Below are 20,483 nucleotides of genomic sequence, written 5' to 3'. Positions count from 1 at the left end.
TCAAGTGTCGTAGTACCTTAAGAAAGTGTTATATTATACTTAAGTTCTGTCGTTCAGATGAGCTTGTTCTATATGTACTAGCTAGGTGTCCAAGATTAGAATAATAACAAATGGTTCGTTATTGAGAAGTGGACCCATTCGTTATGATATTTCCATTAGCACCTGGGATCCTCAATGGTGTAACTTGTTCAGAAATTCAGGCCATCATAGGAAACTTCCTGTTTTATTACCAGACTCGTGTTTTCCAGCTGGAGAGTAGGAATCACTTTGTGCAGGAACTCATCTTCTTGTTTCTGGTGAAGGAATTGATAGTGTTGTTATTTGGAGGTAAGAGTTAGCCATAAATAGATGGTACAAGGTCATTCGATGGACAGTCCAGGATGCTTATTTGCGTCGGCCGGCTGTGTGGATGTTGCAGGTGGTATTGGGTGGAGGAACAATATGGAGATTTCGGGCCCACCCGAGCTTAATTTCCTTCTTTTGTATATATATGATATATTCATAAGCAACTAGGTTTTCATTTCATGGTAGTTTGGATACATACCGGTCTCAATGTGTTCAGAATACTCTATTATCGTACTATATGCTCCCTGTTCTGGAATTTTGTTTTCTGCCAAATTTTTTGGTCTTCATCTTTGGAAGTCTTGTTGTTTCTTGTCTTGAGAGACCTAACCCTTGTTAACAAGAATTGAAACTCAACTTCATCTCATCAAAAAGGACCTTCGTCCTAGTTATCTGTGTTTAATTGAACCAAAGTGATTAAAAGACAGTTAAGCTAGGGATTTCTTCCTTCCAGTTTGGAAATTAAACTGAAAGTCCTATGTGCAGTAATGCAGATGAAACTCTATTCCATTACTTTGTATGGTTGTAGCTATAATAGGGCTGTGTGATTGCAATGGGATTTGCGAATATTGGAGATCAAGGGGTTAGGAAGGGGAATGGGTCAGTGGTTTCAGTCATGGTATATGGTGTGAAAATGATACTACTAGTTCTGTGGAGAACATAGATCTCCCAGTCCCAGATATGTGTCTATCTGCCGTTACATCTGGAAAGCACACTACCAAAAATGCTTCCTAAGTGTTCAGATCCCATAACAACAATGAGTAAACTTACTATGGCCCAGAGAGATTCTTTGCAACTAAGAGAACCAAAACCTAGGTGCATTAGTCACTCTTACTCGCCCTACAACAGCACAGATGGGATTTCTTGAATAGCTATTTGTAAGGTCAATTAATGAAAAGAGGTGTTGAACAGGTAGTGCAGGGATCAGGTGCACCATGGGAAGCTACCAGGAAGGTGTAACTGTTGGGTTCATTGCAGCAAGTCAGCAATCACTCTAGCATACTACTGACGCACAAGTAACGTGGAGATACTAGGTGGTAAGAGGAAAAGTGAGAAGAAGCTGCAGCACATGAAAGAAATCTCGGATAATATTTTGTTAAATCCGGTCCAAGACATTCTTTCTTATATTAAATCCCTCCCAAGGCAGCCTATAATGCCAGAATTAGTAAACTCGGCAAAGATTAATCTGAACCTTCCAACTGCAGAGGCCTGGGAAAAATCTATGACAGAGAACACTATGTTTGTAAACTTGGAAGAAACCAAAAATTACATAAAATTGGACGGTTTTGTATGTATATTGTTTCTATATTTCCAGTGCGCATCAGATGCAGCATATTGACCGAATAAACAAAATAAATATTGCAGATTTTTCAATTACGACGACTTTGATTTCCCTTTTATAGCGCGTGCAGCATGATTTGAAGTCCATGTTGGGGACGAGTAGTGATACGTTGCGTTGGGGAATGAACATAAGCAGGTGAAAGTGTAAAATGGTAACGCTGGAGAATCATGACAAGAGCAATCTTGGCTTCAGTGATGGCAAAATTTGAACCTACACAAACTCGAGGTCCCAAACCGAAAGGAAGAAATGCTGCCGTGTTGTTGTTTGTGGCTTTTGCTATCCCTTCTGCAAATCTCTCTGGTTTGAAAAGATGAACATCTTCTCCCCATATCTCTGGATCATGTTGCACAGCTACAGTTGAAATGCTTAGTTCTATGTTTGCGGGAAGAACAATTCTATTTCCTACTTTAACCTCTCTTGCAACTCTTCTTACAACTGCAACAACTGGTGGGTATAGCCTTAGAGTTTCGTTAATGATCATACTCAGCTGCACCATTTGAAGAGAATCGTCAGACAATAGTTTCTTAAATGGGTCTTATAAAGTCAGTAGAAAACAATAGCCAACAGAAATAAACAAAACTTACAATCTTGAGTTTCCCTATAGAATTGTCATCAGGGGCTGGATTGTTTTCTCCGAGTAAGTCGAACACCTCCTTTCTTGCTTTATCTTGCCATTCGGTATTGATGGCTAGAAGTAGACAAGTCCATGTAAGTAAAGTAGTAGTTGTTTCATGACCAGCAAGGTAGAAAGTTTTGCATTCATCAATCATATCATCTACTGAAATCCGCTTCTTTTCATCAGCTTCATGAGTTGCTTTCATTAACATTCCAAGATAGTCGCTCCCGTATCCTCCATTTCTCCTCGTTTCTTCTCTTTTCTGTACCAATCCTAAAATGGATTTTCGTATTTCTTGTTCAAGTCTGTCTGATTCAATATCGTCTTGATTTGGCATAAGTTTTCTACAAGGAAAAGTATTTTTCAGCATACTATACCAAGAATAATAAACTGTGGCAAAAACAAGATTGTCTATGCACATTGGTCCTTACCCTATACCAGGAAGCCTTATCTTTAGAAAACTTGCAGACACAATTGAACCCAATTTCATCATCATCTCGAAAACGTTTTTCCCTTCAGCATAACTACTTCCGAAAGCAGTTCTTGAAATGACCTCCGATGTTAAAATCCTAAATTCCTCAAAGACTTCTATCTCTTTCCCTTCATACATTTTCCATTTCTCTACCATAGTCTCAACAGCAGCAATCACAGATGGAACCATTCCCTTCAAATTACAATTGACATACAGTTTTCCACATTCTTAAACTAGTGTCAGGCTAAAAAAATGCACAAAAATGAAAGACAAGCTAAGTCGCGTTCTTACCTTTAAGCTTTCGGCATGAAATGCATGATTAGCTTGTTTCCGTTGTTTGATCCATTTATTCCCCTGGGCTGACACAAGTCCATCTCCTAGCAACTTCTTGAAGTACCCTTCAGACTTGGTTTTAGGGTATACTCCATCTTTGTCATTCATTATCTCCTTGATCAATTCTACTTCGGATACAAATAATTGAGGTCTTGGACCAATCCAGGAAAGATGAATCTTACCTATACAGAAATAAATACGATGTTAAAATAGTACAAATTTGTCGGCAAGTAGTCAAATTTCAAGAGGATACACAGTAGTACAGTACAAACGCACTCACCATAAGTTTTGATACATGCGTATCGGAAAGGTTGAAGATAAGGAAAGATCTGATGAGATAATTCTTCCATGGGTTTGCTTTTGGATTCATTCGCCATCTTGAGGATTTCTTTGGCATTTCCATGAAGTAATTTGTACCGAGGGCCATTGATTCCTTGTGAAGCTAAGAATTTTGTTATGTAGATTGGGTTCCACCATACTTTGTGAATGAATTTGATGAGAAGGAAGAGGAGATACAAGAGAAACGCACAAACTGGAACAAGAAGGAATTCTAGCTTGATTATACCCATACTTGTCATCAAAGAAAATATAAGAAAGAATACAAACCTTTACCTTTTACCCAAACTAGAATTCCTTCTTGGCTTTGGATTTTGGACTTTGGAGTATTGGTAGCAGTAGCACTTGGCTTTGGAGGAAAAATAAGTGGATGAACCATGGCCAGTCAAAGGGGGATGATGACACCTTTTGACTGTTGGACTAGGAGTGAACATCCTGATAAATTTTGAACCATGCATGCTGTGACATTGTAATTTGACATCTGGTTTAGGATTTAGCTTCAACAGTAACATTCTAAGCTAATTCATCTTATTTTTCATATTTACGGAACCAGGTGAAGTAAGAAACTTTGTGGGAAACTCCCAATGGGACAAATCTGGGAGAGAACCAGAACGAGTGATTGACATGGCTTCGCCGTCGGTTGTAGAGATTATATCTGAATCACCATATGAAGTGAATTGTTGCTGATTAGATGCATTACAAGTAATGTGACTGTTTGCTTCAGTATCATCAGACTAAGGATTATTCTCAAATATATAATTAAGAGCAACCATAGCCGAAGATCTTTTGGTGGTTCCTTGCAGTGAGATGCATAATCACAACGTTTGAAACTCTACACTGCAGAGTGATCAACATTGATACAGATTTGACCCTGAAATTTCATCTCTGAAGCACCAAGTTGATGGCAGCTAACAAAGTCTGCTTGACAAATTGACTGCTAGTCCTTAAGTAGCAGCAGTCAGTGATCAATGGTGCATACATATATTTTTGCAAAACCATACAAAAGAATGCAGAGTATTGCACCTATTATTGTGCACTAATAGGATGATAGTACAAATCTACAAAAACGATACTCATCTACAAAGTATGTAATAATATCTGTAGTCCATGTTGGGGACGAACCGTCATCCGTTGCACTGGAGAATGAACGTAAGCAGGGGAAAGCGTAAAATGATAGTGTTGAAGAATCATGGCAAGAGCAATTTTAATTTCGGTAAGAGCGAAGTCTGACCCGACGCAAAAACGAGGTCCCAAACCAAATGGTAGAAATGCTGCATTGTTGTTGTTTGTTGCTTTAGCTATACCCTCTGAGAATCTGTCCGGTTTGAAAAGACCAACATCTTCTCCCCATATATCTGGATTATGTTGCAATGCTAAGGTTGAAACACTTACATGCATATTTGCTGGAAGCATCAACTTGTTTCCCAAGTGTACTTCTTTTGCAACTCTCCTTGTATGTGAAACAGTAGGTGGGTAAAGCCTTAGGGTTTCGTTAATGATCATATTCATCTACAACAATGAGCACAGACAAAACTTAGGCAACGGAATCACTTGGATTCGGGTTTGGCAAACGAAATCAGTGTATCCTAGAAAAGATTATATACAAGTATAAGCAGATTATGTTGCAGAACAGAACTTACTATCTTCAGTTTTCCAAGGGAATTGTCATAAGGATTAGGCTTGTTGTCCCCAAATAACTCAAACACCTCCTTTCTTGCTTTATCTTGCCATTCTGTATGGATGGCTAGAAGTAAACATGTCCATGTAAGTGCACCAGTAGTTGTTTCATGACCAGCAAGGAGGAATGTTTTGCAACTATCAATGACATCTTGTATGGAAATTCTCTTGTTTTCATCAGCTTCATGAGTTGCTTTCACTAGCATTCCAAGATAGTCACTCCCATATCCTCCATCCAATTCTTCTCTTTTCTTTATTAGCTCAATAATCGATTTTCTGATTTCTCTTTCGAGTCTATCTGATTCAATGTCTTCACCTGTTGGAAAGATTTTGCTATAACGGCCAAAAATTAGTCACACAATACTATGATAGTGTATGAATAGGTTGGATATATAGGCCGGACTGAAATACAACAATGAAAAACATATCTTTACCTGATACCGGGAATCCTTATTTTTAAAGAATTCGTGGCCACAAGGGAACATAACTTGATCAACATCTCAAAAATGTGCTTTCCCTCACATAACTACTCCCGAAAAGTCCTTGCTATCACCTCAAACGTCATAATTTTGAATTCCCCGAACACTTCGATTTCTTTCCCTTCATAATCTTTCCATTTCTGCACCGTAGAAATTAACGTTTAATCCCATTTTCTCTGGGCTTTGGACACTCTAGACCTCCCCTTCCAAGCCTAGTACACGGTAGTCCAAAATTCCCCCGCATTAACAGTCTAATCCAAACTTTGGATGAGTTAGTCAAAATTTCAGCCGATCCAAAAAAATACCACCATTTTATCTTATCTTAATTACCCTTCTCAGCTTTACGTGTTTATTTTTTGGATCTCAGATTTTTTTTGGAGAGAGAGATAGAAACAGAGGCGATTTAACGTTGTTCTTCCATGGAAATTTGTTCGATTAGTGCTCTGCTCATTTCATTTTATGTAATTTGATTGATTTCCCCTACTTCTTATTCGATTTTCTAAATCCAGAGAAACTCTTATTATCGAACAATTATTAACTCATGGAAAATGGGGCAATATGGATGTGGATGAGAAAGATGATGGCAATTAATATCAAAAAACGACACCAATTCTACCTTCTCGGGGTCCCGATAATACTAAGAATAAGGAAGAAATTCATACCCTAGTTGTAAGTATTACTGTTTCATATCCTTATTTTGTGCATGTATGGTGTTTGTTCATGGTTCCGTTAGATTGATTTGTGTATGTGCAATCTCACGTGAATTAATTATGATGACAACACCATTTTTTATCAGTCTGAATGGTCAATTATACCATTTCTTACTTGCAACTAGATCACTGGTACTTCAAAAAATTTCTTTTTATTATAGGAAAAGTTAGGTTTGTACAAAGAGAAACTACAACCGTTTATGATGTAAGATTTGGTAAATCGGTTTCAAGGAGCACAAGAAGATGTTAGAGGTCCATTATCATGTAAAACATACCAATGGATCAGTGGGATTCCTTTCGAATCATCAAAGAACAAATGTTTCTCTAATAACGACAAGGTATGGTCATTCTCTGAAATAATTTGGTTTGATAATTTTGTATACTCAGTTTTTATTAAAAAGGTGGGTACTGCCTTTGGATTTTAACAACCATTTATTAAAGAAATGGTTGAAATTTGGAAATCATTTCTTTTGCAAAATATCTTGTGTAGAATTTTGTTTTATACTGGCCAAATTGATCACGTAATTAAAACTGGGAAAAAGAAGTAACATGGTTTCTGACTGTTTTAATTAACCAATATAAATGTACATTTTTTTCCCTAGTTCCTTGTAATGCAGCACTAGCAGTAGTATCATTTAACTAAATGAAATCATGCCAACAAAATGCTTGTATCATTTAACCAACTTATGTCAACAAAATGCTTTACAGTTGTATTTTAAGAATGAACATTGTTATTACGCATGCATTAACTGAGATAATCGATATCATTACGCATGCACGTATCTCAAAAAGCAATTTGTGGCTGACTTATCAACCTAAATCAGGTACTAGGGGTTGAAGCTCATGATGTAATAGGAACTTTGACTGTCAATAATGTTACCGCGGGATTCAAGATAGTTTCTTTATCATGAAGCAACCAATGTCTTAAAGAAAATTAATTTAGATCAGCTGACAAGTTTTCTTAACAAACTACTATTGTATTATTGACAAGTTGAATCTGGTGGGCTTTTATGTATATTACATATTTTTATACTCACTCTACAAGGTGTATTTTCGTGTACACCAGTTAAATATTTAACGCGATGTTCTGTTTTTCTCTTCCGTGGGTTGGTTTTTGTATTTTTATTGTTACCTGTTTTCTTTAATTGTAAGTACCAATGATAGAGAACCAACATGCACAACCTTTCCGTATTGGGTGAGACCGATTGATGGTGAAGCATCGAAAGAAAAATAGACTTGCTAGTGAGCTTGTAGTTTCTACAATGTAGGTGTATTTTCTTGTACACCAGTTATACGCTGTGTACATCAAAGTGCATTGTTTTATTTTTGTTGTCCTTGTTATACGATGTGTATATGCTTGTACACCATTTATATGGTGCATTTTTTTCTTCTTTTTTTTGTACTTCCCATTCGATGTCCACACAGATAAAAGGAAAATGGCTAGTCACAAGATTGCAGTTTACTCTCCTTTAGATGTGCCTGATATTTATGGTTAAGAAACTATAGATAATTGACATTTCAATCAAGTGTTTACATGGTGGGAGATTATAGTGTTTGGCTGGTTTGATAACCGGTAGAATTGGTATTTTGTCACTTTGATTTTTTTCTTTACATTGACAATGCTTTCATATTGCAGGGTTTAATGTCAAGACCATATAATACAGGAACATTAGCTTCACTGCATGGGTTGTGGAGGGTCGAGACAAGGTATGCATTTTATTCTATCTTTAATTTCTCTATTCTCTTTTGACATTTTATGTTAATACGGTACTAAGATCACTAGTTATATAATATCATATACAAAACCATCCATTGTAAAAGAGGGTTCTGAGCTATTATGACAGTCAATTATTGGTAGACTGAGTGAAGTTTAGGAGCAGATGATCATATAATTAGATCGGTTTAAAGGATAAAGATAGAGCGAGAGGGAGTGGGCGACAACCAGTTTCAAAATACCATTTTCCCACTCACTCTACACAAGTCAGTTTTAGTCAACACTATTAAAGTTACTTTTTCATTCCAAAAAAATCTAAACCACCACTACCACTATCTATTGTTTCATCACCCACACTTTTACCATAACCCCGTTTATTGAATGTTGGATCTTAGCAAGAATGCTTCTTTATACTTAAGGAATCTGCGATAACAGTACATAATATCAACCGTAATACCTAAAGTGCTCTTTCATTTAATGTGCACATAATTGTACACATGTTGATTTTTAATGTGTACATAATTGTACACCTTTTGATCGTTAATGTATACATAATTGTACACCTATTGATTATGTAGGAAAGGCATCTGATTCCATTCTTTTGAATTTTGGTGAAGAGATGTGCCGACAACCTCCTACCCAAGAATTGATTTTCTAGGAATTTACATGGAAATGAATAGAGGCTTCACCGCATCTTTTGGAGGTAAACTCTGTTGTACTTGTTTGTATTACTAAATTTAGCTGAATATATAAAATTAATGATTAGAGGCATTAATGTTTTTGGTAAGATGCATTACAGTTGGGTATATATAGGATTTCAGACTCATTACATGCATTCCAACCTAATTTCTCTCCAGTTCATAGGTTTCATATAGTGATTATTCTATATTCTATCTTTTTTTTTTCTTTTTTTTTTTGCATAGTTGTACACCTGTTGATTGTTAAAGTGTACATAGTTGTACACCTGTTGATTGTTAATGTGTACATAATTATATAATGTAGATTGTTGACGTGTAGGTAGTTGTACACGTGCTGATTATACCATACCCTGATGCACCTTTGGCATCAATTTTTTTTCTTTGTTTTATGCATTTAATTTAGGGACTCACAAGCTCAAAATGGTACAGCGCCCAAGCCTATCACAAGGTTTGTGGAGGTTGACGGTTCAAATCTATCTGAGTTTTCATATATTAGGTTTATACAATATGGGTAGTTGTGTACATACTAGTGCACCTGTGTAAATCCAATGAAATAGATTAGTTTGTAGGCGAATATGATTGTTTGTTCCATGTTTTGTATGGTGGCACATATATGTGCACCAATGTATTTTCCATAAAATATAAGTCGATGTGTGGGTATGAATGGTAGATTTTATATATAAATGTTTTGTAGGGTGCATCTATGTAATTCCAATGAAAAAGTAAGTTTGTGTGTGGTTATGAATGATCAATTTTATACATGTTTGGAGAGTTGTACAAATATGTACGCCCATGTTATTTCCATGAAAAGAAAGGTTAGGTGTGGTCATGAATGTAACCCGTTATAGAGGCAGCATGGTTTATTAGATGGGAGGCATTCTAATAGGACAAAAAGGGTCATTACATGATCATTCAAGGTGTCCCTTATAAAAAAACTGGAAATGACAAATTAGCCCTCATAATTGATAACCTACTTTAGTGATGATAATAAAGTTTAACGTTAATGATTAATGATTAATGATTAATTTTACTTATATTAACTCAAAATCAAAACAAAATCAGATTTTAGAGTTTAAAAAAAAAACTGGAGATGGTAGAGAAGTTTTAACCCAAGGTGAAGGTCAATCTCAATCAACTGAAGAAATTAACCAACAAAGTGAAAACCCAATGTCTGAAAATGACCGAGTATACTTCTAAATTAGTCCCAACTAGCTTTTTGTTGCTCAAATAGGTAAAAAAATTCAATTTTTTACATTTTCAGAGCTAATTACGGTTGGCATTTTGCTCGTAACCAACCGTAATTCATAGTTACGGTTCGTAAAAGATGAACTGCCAACCGTAACTGGTTAAATTTGGGGAAAACCCAATTGTAAAACCAGGTACGGTTTACTAAATACTCGATACGAACCGTAACTCAGTTACGGTTGGTAAGCAAATGCTCGATACCAACCGTAACTAAGTTACGGTTGGTAAATAAAAATGGTTACCAACCGTAACTGATGAAAATTCTCAGATATAAGAACATAGGTTGGTAATTGAACTATTACCAACCGTAACAACATCAAATTTTCCAGTTACGGTTCGTAATAGAGTTAAAATCAACCGTAACTCACATAAACCCATAAATTTCAATTTCAATTTTCACCTAAAACCCTAATTTCTGATAGAAATTAAACTTAAATCAAACAAAATAAACTAAACCCTAACTGGGTTTTTCATAACATACCTCATATAAGTCATTATACTTGATTAATTTTCGAATCTTTGATTAATCGAAGACGATGAAATTTTGAGTTTTAATGGAGGTTACGGTTGATGGGAGGAGAAGAGAAGAAGAAAGAAAACATATTTTCAATTTAGCTTTGATTTAGGTTAAAACATGGGGAACGTAATCTAGACAATTTACAAAACCATTTGGACACCTCCTAACCAACTAGAGGGACACTATTATCACACTGCTGCCCCTCTAATAAACCATGCCGCCCCTATAACAAGTGTAAATATTGATGCACAAGTGTATTTTCTCATGAAAAAGTAAATTTATGTGTGGTTATGATTCTTATGAATAAACGGTTTCATGCATGTTTTGTAGGGGTGTGCATATTGGGGCACAAGTATAATTTCTGTGTAAAAGTAGGTTTGAGAGTGGATATGAATGACCAATTTCATCCATGTTTTGTTGGTGTATACAAAGTGGTGCACATGTTAATAATTGACTAAAATTTTTAAAAGTTTCTTCCAGATGCACATTTTTGTACACATCAAATAATGAAATGAAAATTATTATTTTTTTAAATGTGAAAATTATATAGTCATATGGGTACTCTTTTTGTAGCTATCGAAAAGAGCTTTCCGAATATATAAAATTTATGAATTTTGGATGAGCGGTTCGAAAAATAAATCGTTTTAAAATTATTTGTATATTATTTAAAATTGGTGACGTCATCATAAGTAATTGTGGACTAAAGTGAAAATATTTGGACTAAATGTAAATATTAAGGGTTATTAGTGTACTTCCCATATTTCAAATAAATAAAGGACTAATTTGTACCTAGTTAAATGGGTGTGGGCCAACTAGTATATTTGGATGGGATTTTGGACTAAACCCTATTTTTCACTTTCTGCACCATCATATCAGCAGATTCTATCATAGCCGGAACCATTCCCTTCAATTGCAAAAGATGATTTTCTTCGGTCAAAATTCATCTTACTAACTAAACTACTATGACAAACAAAAAAATATGTTCATACCTTTAAGCTCTGAGCATGAAAAGCGTGGTTAGCTAACTTCCGTTGCTTGATCCATTTCTCTCCTTCAATTGTTATAAGCCCGTCTCCCAGTAGTTTCTTCACATATCCTTCAGATTCCCGTTTAAGGTACACTCCATCTTTATTGTTCAATACCTCTATTAAGAGATACGTAATATATTTGTATATAATATATATATGGTTATGTCATAAATTAGTTAGGAAAGATATTATTCTACTAACCTAATTTGTTTTGGTTTTGTACCTATTTAGTGAAGGAAAATCCGGTTGTATGGGCAAGCTTTTGATAATACAAAATCTTCATCTTCTCTACCTTGCGTTTCATGGCGTCTGAGCCAGGAAAGACTGATTCTTTTTAAATTTAAAATCAGAAATTTGTGTTAAAAATTAGCATCATGAATGTTGTAGCTAATGTAGCAATCACAACCACTAATCATGGTGGAGGATTTCTATCTCCACAAGATCGACTGGGTCTTTCTAATATTCTTACTGATACCCAATGGGAAACAATTGTGCAAATACTTAAAACTTCGAATAATGATTTGAAGGAGAAGTTTTCTAGTAAATGGATACTTGATACAGGGGCATCACGACATATGACAGGATGCAAAGAATTTTTATGTAAGACTTGTGAAATAAGTTCCTCTTCTGTAAAGCTTCCGAACGGCACATACTCTCATGCTCCATGCAAAGGCACTGTGGTGTTTGGAAACAATATGAAATTATTCCGCGTTTATTCGTTCCTGATCTCCACTGCAATTTGATTCCGTTAGCATGTTTAGTTAAAGATTTGAGATGTATTGTCACTTTGACTGATAAATTATGTGTGATACAGGATCGCACTACGAGGACGGTGATTGGTAGAGGTGAGGAACGAGATGGGGTCTATATCTTCCACAATGTAGCGCAGATTATGGCAAATCGAGTTAGTACTGGTGAAAATTATTATTTATGGCATAGGCGTTTGGGTCATCCTTCTAATAAGATTATTTCTCTACTTCCTGGTATGAATAAAGTTGATTGTCAGAAGTTTCTAAATGAACCATGTGATACTTGTTTTAAGGCTAAACAAACTCGTGTTACTTTTCCTATTAGTGAGAATAAAGCTGATGACATTTTCAATTTAGTTCATTGTGATGCATGGGGTCCGTATCGTACTCCGTCTTCATGTGGTGCACATTACTTTCTTACTATTGTTGATGATTATTCTCGATGTGTTTGGGTTTCTTTGATGGCACATAAAACTGAGGTGGTGCAGAATTTTCTGAATTTTTGTGTTATGGCTAAGACACAATTTGATTGACAAGTTAAACAGGTTCGCAGTGATAATGGTACAGAATTTCGTCCATTGATTCCATTTTTCTCTGAACAAGGAATAGAATTTCAAACTTCTTGTGTGGATACACCACAGCAAAATGGGAGAGTAGAACGCAAACATCGTCATATATTGAATGTGGCACGTGCTTTGCGATTTCAAGCAAATTTACCTCTTCGGTTGGGGTGAATGCATTCTAAGTGCGGCTTACATTATTAATCGGACGCCTACTACTTTGCTTAATGGTAAAATTCCATATGAAATGTTACATAGAAAACCTCCTATTTATTCTCTTATTCGAGTATTTGGATGCTTGTGTTACGCAAGTGTTGTCCCCCTGATCCAAACAAATTTAATCCACGGAGTAGGCGTTGTATATTTTTTGGTTATTCTTATGGAAGAAAAGGTTGGCGGTTATTTGATTTGAAAACGAGACAATTCTTTGTATCTCGTGACGTAGTTTTCTTTGAAAATAAATTTCCCTATGGTAATAATGATAATAATAATAAAGAATGACAAGTTGAGTTGGATCTCCCTACAGAACATTCGGATTTCTTATGGTGTGACACAGCTACTACAAGTCTAGAAGATAGGAGGAGTAAGACAGTACATACGGGTTTGCAGAAAGTATCAGGAAGGGGGAGTGCCATACACTGTGATGATTCTCAGAAAATATCAGGTGGAGTCTCAGAACATGACAGGGATCCAAACGCGGTGGTTCACAACTATACTCTTTCAGAACACGGAGGTTCATAGGACATGTCAGGAAGTATGCCTGTAGTGAATTCAAAGAAAGGCACAGATGGTATTCTAAGAAGTGATGTTCGCAATGACAGAAATACTGCCCCAGGCAGTGATGTTCTTAATTTGTCTAGTAGTGCCAGAAGTCCAATGGACACATATGTACATACTTTGTTCAGGCAGTGATAAGGCTACTGCTTCAGGCAGTGATATACGTAATGTTTTACATGGTGACAGAAGTCGAACAGTCACAGGAAGTGACAGAAGTCGAACAGTCACTGAATCATCGTTAGCTTTAAGGGAAAGTGATGATTTTGTCTCATATGGGATCCAACAGAATATGTCAGCAGTTAGAGAAAGAATTGGTTATACTTCTGATGCAGATTTATCACCTGCTATTGAAAGCGATGCTACCGGGGATATTTCTGATAAAGCGGTTCGACGAAGTATTCGGAATCGGGTACCTAATACTCAGTTAAAGGATTATATATGCATTTCTTTTTAAAGCAATAGACCCCGTCTCCTCCACTCCTCACTCGTCAACGTCCTCAGGTACGCCTTATCCCATAACCAATTATGTGTCTTGTGCAAATTTTTCTGCTAATCATACTCATTTTTTGGCGGCGATTACTGCTCTTAAAGAACCTACAAGTTATGCTGAAGACGTTCGTCTTCCCGTTTGGCGTGTAGCTATGTCAAAGGAAATTGGTGCTCTTGATAAGAATGACACGTTGTCTGTTACGGATCTTCCCCCAGGGAAGAAGGCTATTGGTTTTAAATGGGTTTATAAAAGTAAATATAACTTTGATGGTACCGTCGAGCGGTATAAAGCTCGCTTGGTTGTCCTCGGTAATAGACAGGTGGAAGGTGTGGATTATCATGAAACTTTTGCTCCCGTAGCTAAAATGGTTTCAGTTAGAACATTTTTAGCAGTCGCACTTGCTCGTGATTGGGAGTTACATCAAATGGAGGTTCACAATGCTTTTCTACACGGCGATCTAGATGAGGAAGTATATATGCAACTTCCTCCAGGATATTCAACTAAGTCTCCTGATAAAGTGTGTCGCCTCCATAAATCTTTGTATGGTCTTCGTCAAGCTCCTCGTAATTGGTTTGTTAAGCTTGCAGGTGCTCTTAAGGCTTTTGGATTTGTACAGTCTTATGCTGATTATTCTTTATTTATGCTACGACGAGGTGAGATTTCTATTAACGTACTTGTCTATGTGGATGATTTAATTGTTGCTGGGAACAATTCCGCTGCTATTACTGCTTTTAAAGCGTATTTAAGCAGTTGCTTTCATATGAAAGATCTGGGACATATCAAGTATTTTCTTGGTATTGAAATGTCTCGAGGAACTGATGGTCTATTTTTATCTCAACGGAAATACACCTTGGATATTTTGTCTGAGACTGGACTTCTTGGAGCCAAACCAGCTTCATCACCCATTGATCAACATCACCGTTTAGCTCTAGATGATGGACCTATGTATTCTGATTCATCCCAGTATCGTCGACTTATTGGATGTTTGATATATTTGACCATAACTCGTCCTGAATTGTGTTACTTGGTGCATGTTTTGGCTCAATTTATGCAGTCTCCTCGGGTATCTCATTGGGAAGCTGCTCTTCGAGTTCTTCGTTATCTAAAGGGCCATCCGGGTCAAGGAATTATTTTACGCAAGGATAGTGTTCTTCAGCTTACTGCATATTGTGACTCTGATTGGGCATCCTGCCCTCTTAGTCGTCGTTCTCTTACTGGTTACTTTATCTTTTTGGGAGGCTCACCTATATCTTGGAAGACAAAGAAGCAACACACCGTATCTCGTTCTTCTGATGAGGCCGAGTACCGTTCCATGGATCATACTTGTAGTGAACTCGCGTGGCTAAAGGCATTTTTGAAATTTCTAGGTGTGTTTCACTCTCAGCCTATGCGTCTTTACTGTGATAGTCAATCCACACTTCATATTGCTGCTAATCCTGTTTTTCATGAGCGCACCAAGCATATTGAGATTGATTGTCATTATTTTCGCGATCAAATTCAGTCCGTCGTTGTTATTACTTCTCATGTTCGCACCACTGCTCAACTTGCAGACATTTTCACCAAAGCTCTTGGACGTTCTCAGTTTGAGATACTTCTTCGCAAGTTGGGCATTCGTGATCTCCATACTCCAACTTGAGGGGGAGTATTAAGAGATACATAATATATTTTTATATAATGTATATATGGTTAGGTCATAAATTATTTAGGAAAGATATTATTCTACTAGCCTAATTTGTTTAGGTTTGGTACCTATTTAGTGAAGGGAAAACCCGGTTGTATGGGCAAGCTTTTGATAATACAAAATCTTCATCTTCTCTACCTTATCGTTTCAACCTCTTTGATGAATTCTATATCAGTTGTAAACAACGTAGGTTGTGGTCCAATCCAACAAAGAAAATTCTTTCCTGAAAAACAAAATATGCAAAATAATGAGTTTAGAATTAGTTAAGTAGTGTATCTAGTCATATATGTAATTTTCCTACCGTAAATTTTATATAGGTGTCTTGAAAAGGCTGAACATAAGGGAAAATCTGATGTGACAAGTCTTTCATGGGTTTGCTTATGCTTTTTTTCGTTGATGAATGGATCTCTTTGGTATTTCCATAAAGGAATTTGTAAGGAGGACCTTTAATTCCTTGTGAAGATAAGTGTTTGGTAATTCGAATTGGATTCCACCATACTCTGTGAAGGAATTTGATGAGAATAAGAATGAGATACAACACAAGAACGCCAATTGGAAGAGGAAGTAGTACCAGTATTTGGATTTCTACGACACCCATATTCATTTGTTTCGAATTATAATGGTACAAACAAGATGTGCTCACTTTATAGTGGACATCTCGGAATTGTAGTCAAACTTGTAGCATGTTGAATATTCTGCAGAATCTGCACACTTGAACACTACAAAGGAATAGTCTGACCTATGTGTCGTGTTGTCTTTGAATAGTCTTCCTATGAACAAGTACAAATTAGTGTGGATAACAGGATAAACTAAAACCAGAAAACACATCAGTGATTAAAGTCCACTGAAACAATAAACATTTTACATCGACAATGATTTGATTAACATTTCTAGCCATATTATTGTAAAATCTATTGTTTATTTCTTTCCACACACTCCACCAAATAGAAAACGGTAAGTAACCCGTTTGTTTAACATCTTCTTGTTTTTTCTATTTTTCATTCCCATATAATTCTTCTGACATCACAAGAATGCACCCATCTAATGCCAAAACTATTCAAGAAATAAGACCATACCTCATAAGTTATCTTGCGATGAACAAAAAGATGAGCATTTGTCTCAATATGTTGATCATAAAATAAGCAAGTTGCATCCTGAATTAGACCAGCACTATGAATAAAATTCAAAGTTTTTAAACTCGTACAATTCACGAGTCCAAACCATAGTTTTTAAACTCGTACAATTCACGAGTCAAATCGTACAAGTCCTTTCAATCTGGTGAAAATCGCTTCAGCTAAACCCTGTTGTCTACAGGATCTAGAGAATTCGAACCAGACACCTCTGTCTCATACGAGTGAGGCTCAAACCACACATCAAACAAGTAACTTTCCGTGATTATAAATTACGACTATTGAATATATTTAAGGATTAATCACACTGAGTTATGAGTTAACCAACATTACTGTGTATATTTATAGCATTTATACTATATATACCACTCGTAATCTTACTAATTATTAACTAAAAACATTAGATATAATAATTTTTTATAAATAAATTGTATATATTTATATATAATTAATTTTTAAAGGTATTAAAACAAGACTGTGAATCACTATTCAATATACGACTCGATGCTTAAAAATGAAAAAACGATTTACGATTCGATTCATGATTTAAAAACCTTGGTCCAAACCAAAAAAACAACTTTCAAATGAATTTTTGGATTCGAAAGTTGTTTGTCGGGAAACGCAAGGAAACCATCAGTTTCTAATGCAGAGTAGGCATTTATTTGCCACTGAGAAACCTTTTCCCATACCATAATCCCAATATATGTCGTCGTCTACTGTTCCTTCCAAAGTAAGAGAATTAATAGGATCACCAATTACCTGGTGCACCACATCTTCAACCTCATTTTCTTTTTAGACTCCTAGAAAATTTCAGATCCCAAGCTCCCTCAGCAGACACCATAACCATCAACACTGCATCTTTGTTTTTAGACAACTTAAACAAATTAGGAATGAGTACTTTGAGAGATCCCAAACTCCTATGAATATTCTCCACTGATTGACACATAAGAACCAACCAAAAATCAATCGCTCATGTGTAAAGATGATTCTTACATGAATTTGAACAACAAGTATCTACACATTTCGAAAAAGAATCCGTAAATATGGTCTCAAATATTTTGCCAAGATCAAACGTCTTACAATCATCACCAAAACTAGGTACATTAAGACACCAAAACTCATTTGAATTCGCAATTAAAAATTTAAAACTATACACATGTGCAAGATTCAACTCATAAACAAAATTCTCATGGTAATTGTCCATTAAATTGGACCCATCCAACTCTCTTCCTTTATCAAATATCAGTCGAGTATACTTAACACTGGATGAAATATCACGTGTAAAAAGAAATTAAAGTTGAGTTAGGTGTGTGACTAAAGACTACCTATTGAAGTTTAAAAGGTCAGAAGAAAATCGATTTATATTATCTTCATCAATAAATTTTCAATCCTCAAACTGCTGAAGTTCATCATTAAAATTCAGATTAAATGTATAGACTTCATTTACCTTATAAGTTGCAGCTCTTTTATTTTGAAAATCCATCATATAATTAATTCCAGGAATGAAGGGTTGCCTTCTTGGTAATCTAGAAACGTTGAATTTTCGTTATTTCTACAAGCTTCATCTGGTAATAGTGAAATTCAAGATTGTTGATGAGTTAATTCACTTGTTGATCTTGAAACAAGAGAAGTTGATTCCAGTTGGACATCGACTTTTTTCTCATTATCTTTGATTCTGGTGTTTTAAGGATGAATTGTTTAGTACCAGAAGACTTATTAGCACCAACAAAATCAGATCTATCACCACCATCATATCTTTTATACGATTTGTCTCTTGTTCAGTGTAATTTTGAAAAAAAAACAAAGAAGATCGCTCAAACAGCAGTTGCATGTTCTTCAATGGAAGGTTGATGCTAGAATGTGTTTTTTCCTGATCTTCATGAAGAGCCTTCAATTGATTATCAAGGCCATATTTCATCGTCTTCATATCGATGAATTCACCCAATTCCTTCAATTCCATACGCAATGCCTTTGTAAATTCATCCAATTTTTTTAATGTAGTAATATCAGCCATGATATCTCCTAAGGAAATGCGAACTCCGATGCCACTTGTTGTGATCTACACTACAAATGAGTAATGAAAATCCAAGTCTACTTGATCTACATTGCAGAAATGAAAGATAAACCTCAAAGAGGGTAAAACACAATTTTATTTGATGGGATCAATGAAAGAAAAACTTCATACTAAATAAGGCATCATCACATATCATGCGCCGCTCACACGAATGCGATTAAATACTAAGTATTAACTACTACTAAGGGTGCCACTGCGCAGTGGGCGCCCATATATAACAAGGGACATGACAAAAAAATTCTTCTTTGATGGCAAATCCATTTGTTCATCAATATGTGAGTGGTGTGATTCACAACAATCAGTTGGTGACGGTTATATTATCAAAACTACTAGACATTGCATCAAAAGTTACAAACACATCTACTAAAACTTTTATAGATGAAGGGTTTGGATGTTAGTATGATTTCTTACAAAGTAGAGAAGTTTTGACAAAAATCAATATTTTACAAAAGGGCGAACATTTGCATCGAAAAGCTACGATCTATATCTAAGAAGTATAATGTCTTTCTAAAAGTACAAGTTATTATTTTGTAATTTACATAACAGAGAGCTTGGATTTCCCTTATCAAAAATTAAAAATTGTAAAAAAATTCAACCAAATCAATTATTTAAGTTGCCTATATAACGTGAATTATTTTTATGTAGGTCCTAATATTCTGCAGAAGCAACAACAACCGTTCCTACACCTATCTTATTGTTCCGAGTGATTATTGATTCGCCAAGAGGTCCACAACTATTCCAAACTCTAACTTTCCTTTCTCCTGCAATTGAAGCACATTTGAAACACTTGCACCTCGGGAACGGAGGCAATTGTAGTGCAAGGGTGTAAAATTGTTAGTTTTGCCATCCCAAATCAAGGACCAATTGACTTCGCCCTCTAAAATCTGGATAGTTCAATTATTTAGGACCCAATGCCACTTAATATCCTTCCGGAATGAAATTTATCTACCCTAGTGTAGGGGTGTGTAACGGACGGACGGTTGCGGATTAGGGGTCACCCGTAACCGAACCGTCAAAGTTGCGGATTTGCAAAATTGAACCGTGACCGGCCCAATCACCCGCGGATTTAACCTTTGCGGATCCGCGGATTGTACGGGCCGGTTGCGGATGAACCGCGGATTTGACCTAGTTTTGATTGTACTTGTTGGGCCTAAATTCAGTTAGTGTCTTAACTTAGTTTTGATTGTATTCAGTTAGTTAACTTAGTTTTGATTCTATTTGTTGGGCCTAAATTCAGTTAGTGTTTTAAGGACTTTACTTCTTTCTTTTTGGGCCTAATTCATTTAGTTAACTAAATGATCAAAGAACTTCACTTCTTTCTCTTTGGGCCTAGGTTCATACTCAGGTAAGAAAACTTTGCTTCTTTTCACGGTTGCGGTAATCCGCGGTTTTCAAACGACAACCGCATCCGCACCGCATGCGGATTTGAGAATCCCACCCGTGTCCGGCCCATATGTCTTGCGGTTTGGGTGAAATCCGTAATTTTGCGGATGAATACGGGTTAAATCCGCGG

At 36.0% G+C, this 20,483-nt stretch overlaps 1 protein-coding gene and 1 pseudogene across 1 annotated transcript; both read right to left on the bottom strand.

Moving 5' to 3' along the window:
* Window positions 1-1,565: 1,565 nt before the first annotated feature.
* Window positions 1,566-3,822, bottom strand: LOC113302895 (cytochrome P450 CYP749A22-like). Its single transcript, XM_026551860.1, has 5 exons — window positions 3,386-3,822; window positions 3,064-3,287; window positions 2,732-2,964; window positions 2,269-2,644; window positions 1,566-2,171 (listed from the first exon to the last, which is right to left on the bottom strand). The coding sequence occupies exons 1-5, from the start codon at window positions 3,681-3,683 to the stop codon at window positions 1,740-1,742; spliced, it is 1,563 nt and encodes a 520-aa protein (XP_026407645.1). The 5' UTR covers window positions 3,684-3,822; the 3' UTR covers window positions 1,566-1,739.
* Window positions 3,823-4,518: 696 nt separating this feature from the next.
* LOC113305994 lies at window positions 4,519-16,364 on the bottom strand (annotated as a pseudogene).
* Window positions 16,365-20,483: the final 4,119 nt, after the last annotated feature.

Source organism: Papaver somniferum, chromosome 8 (genome assembly GCF_003573695.1).
Source record: "Papaver somniferum cultivar HN1 chromosome 8, ASM357369v1, whole genome shotgun sequence".
Classification (NCBI taxonomy): Eukaryota; Viridiplantae; Streptophyta; class Magnoliopsida; order Ranunculales; family Papaveraceae; genus Papaver; species Papaver somniferum.
Note: the sequence above shows the minus strand (reverse complement) of the source record. Positions and strands in the feature narration are given on the sequence as shown.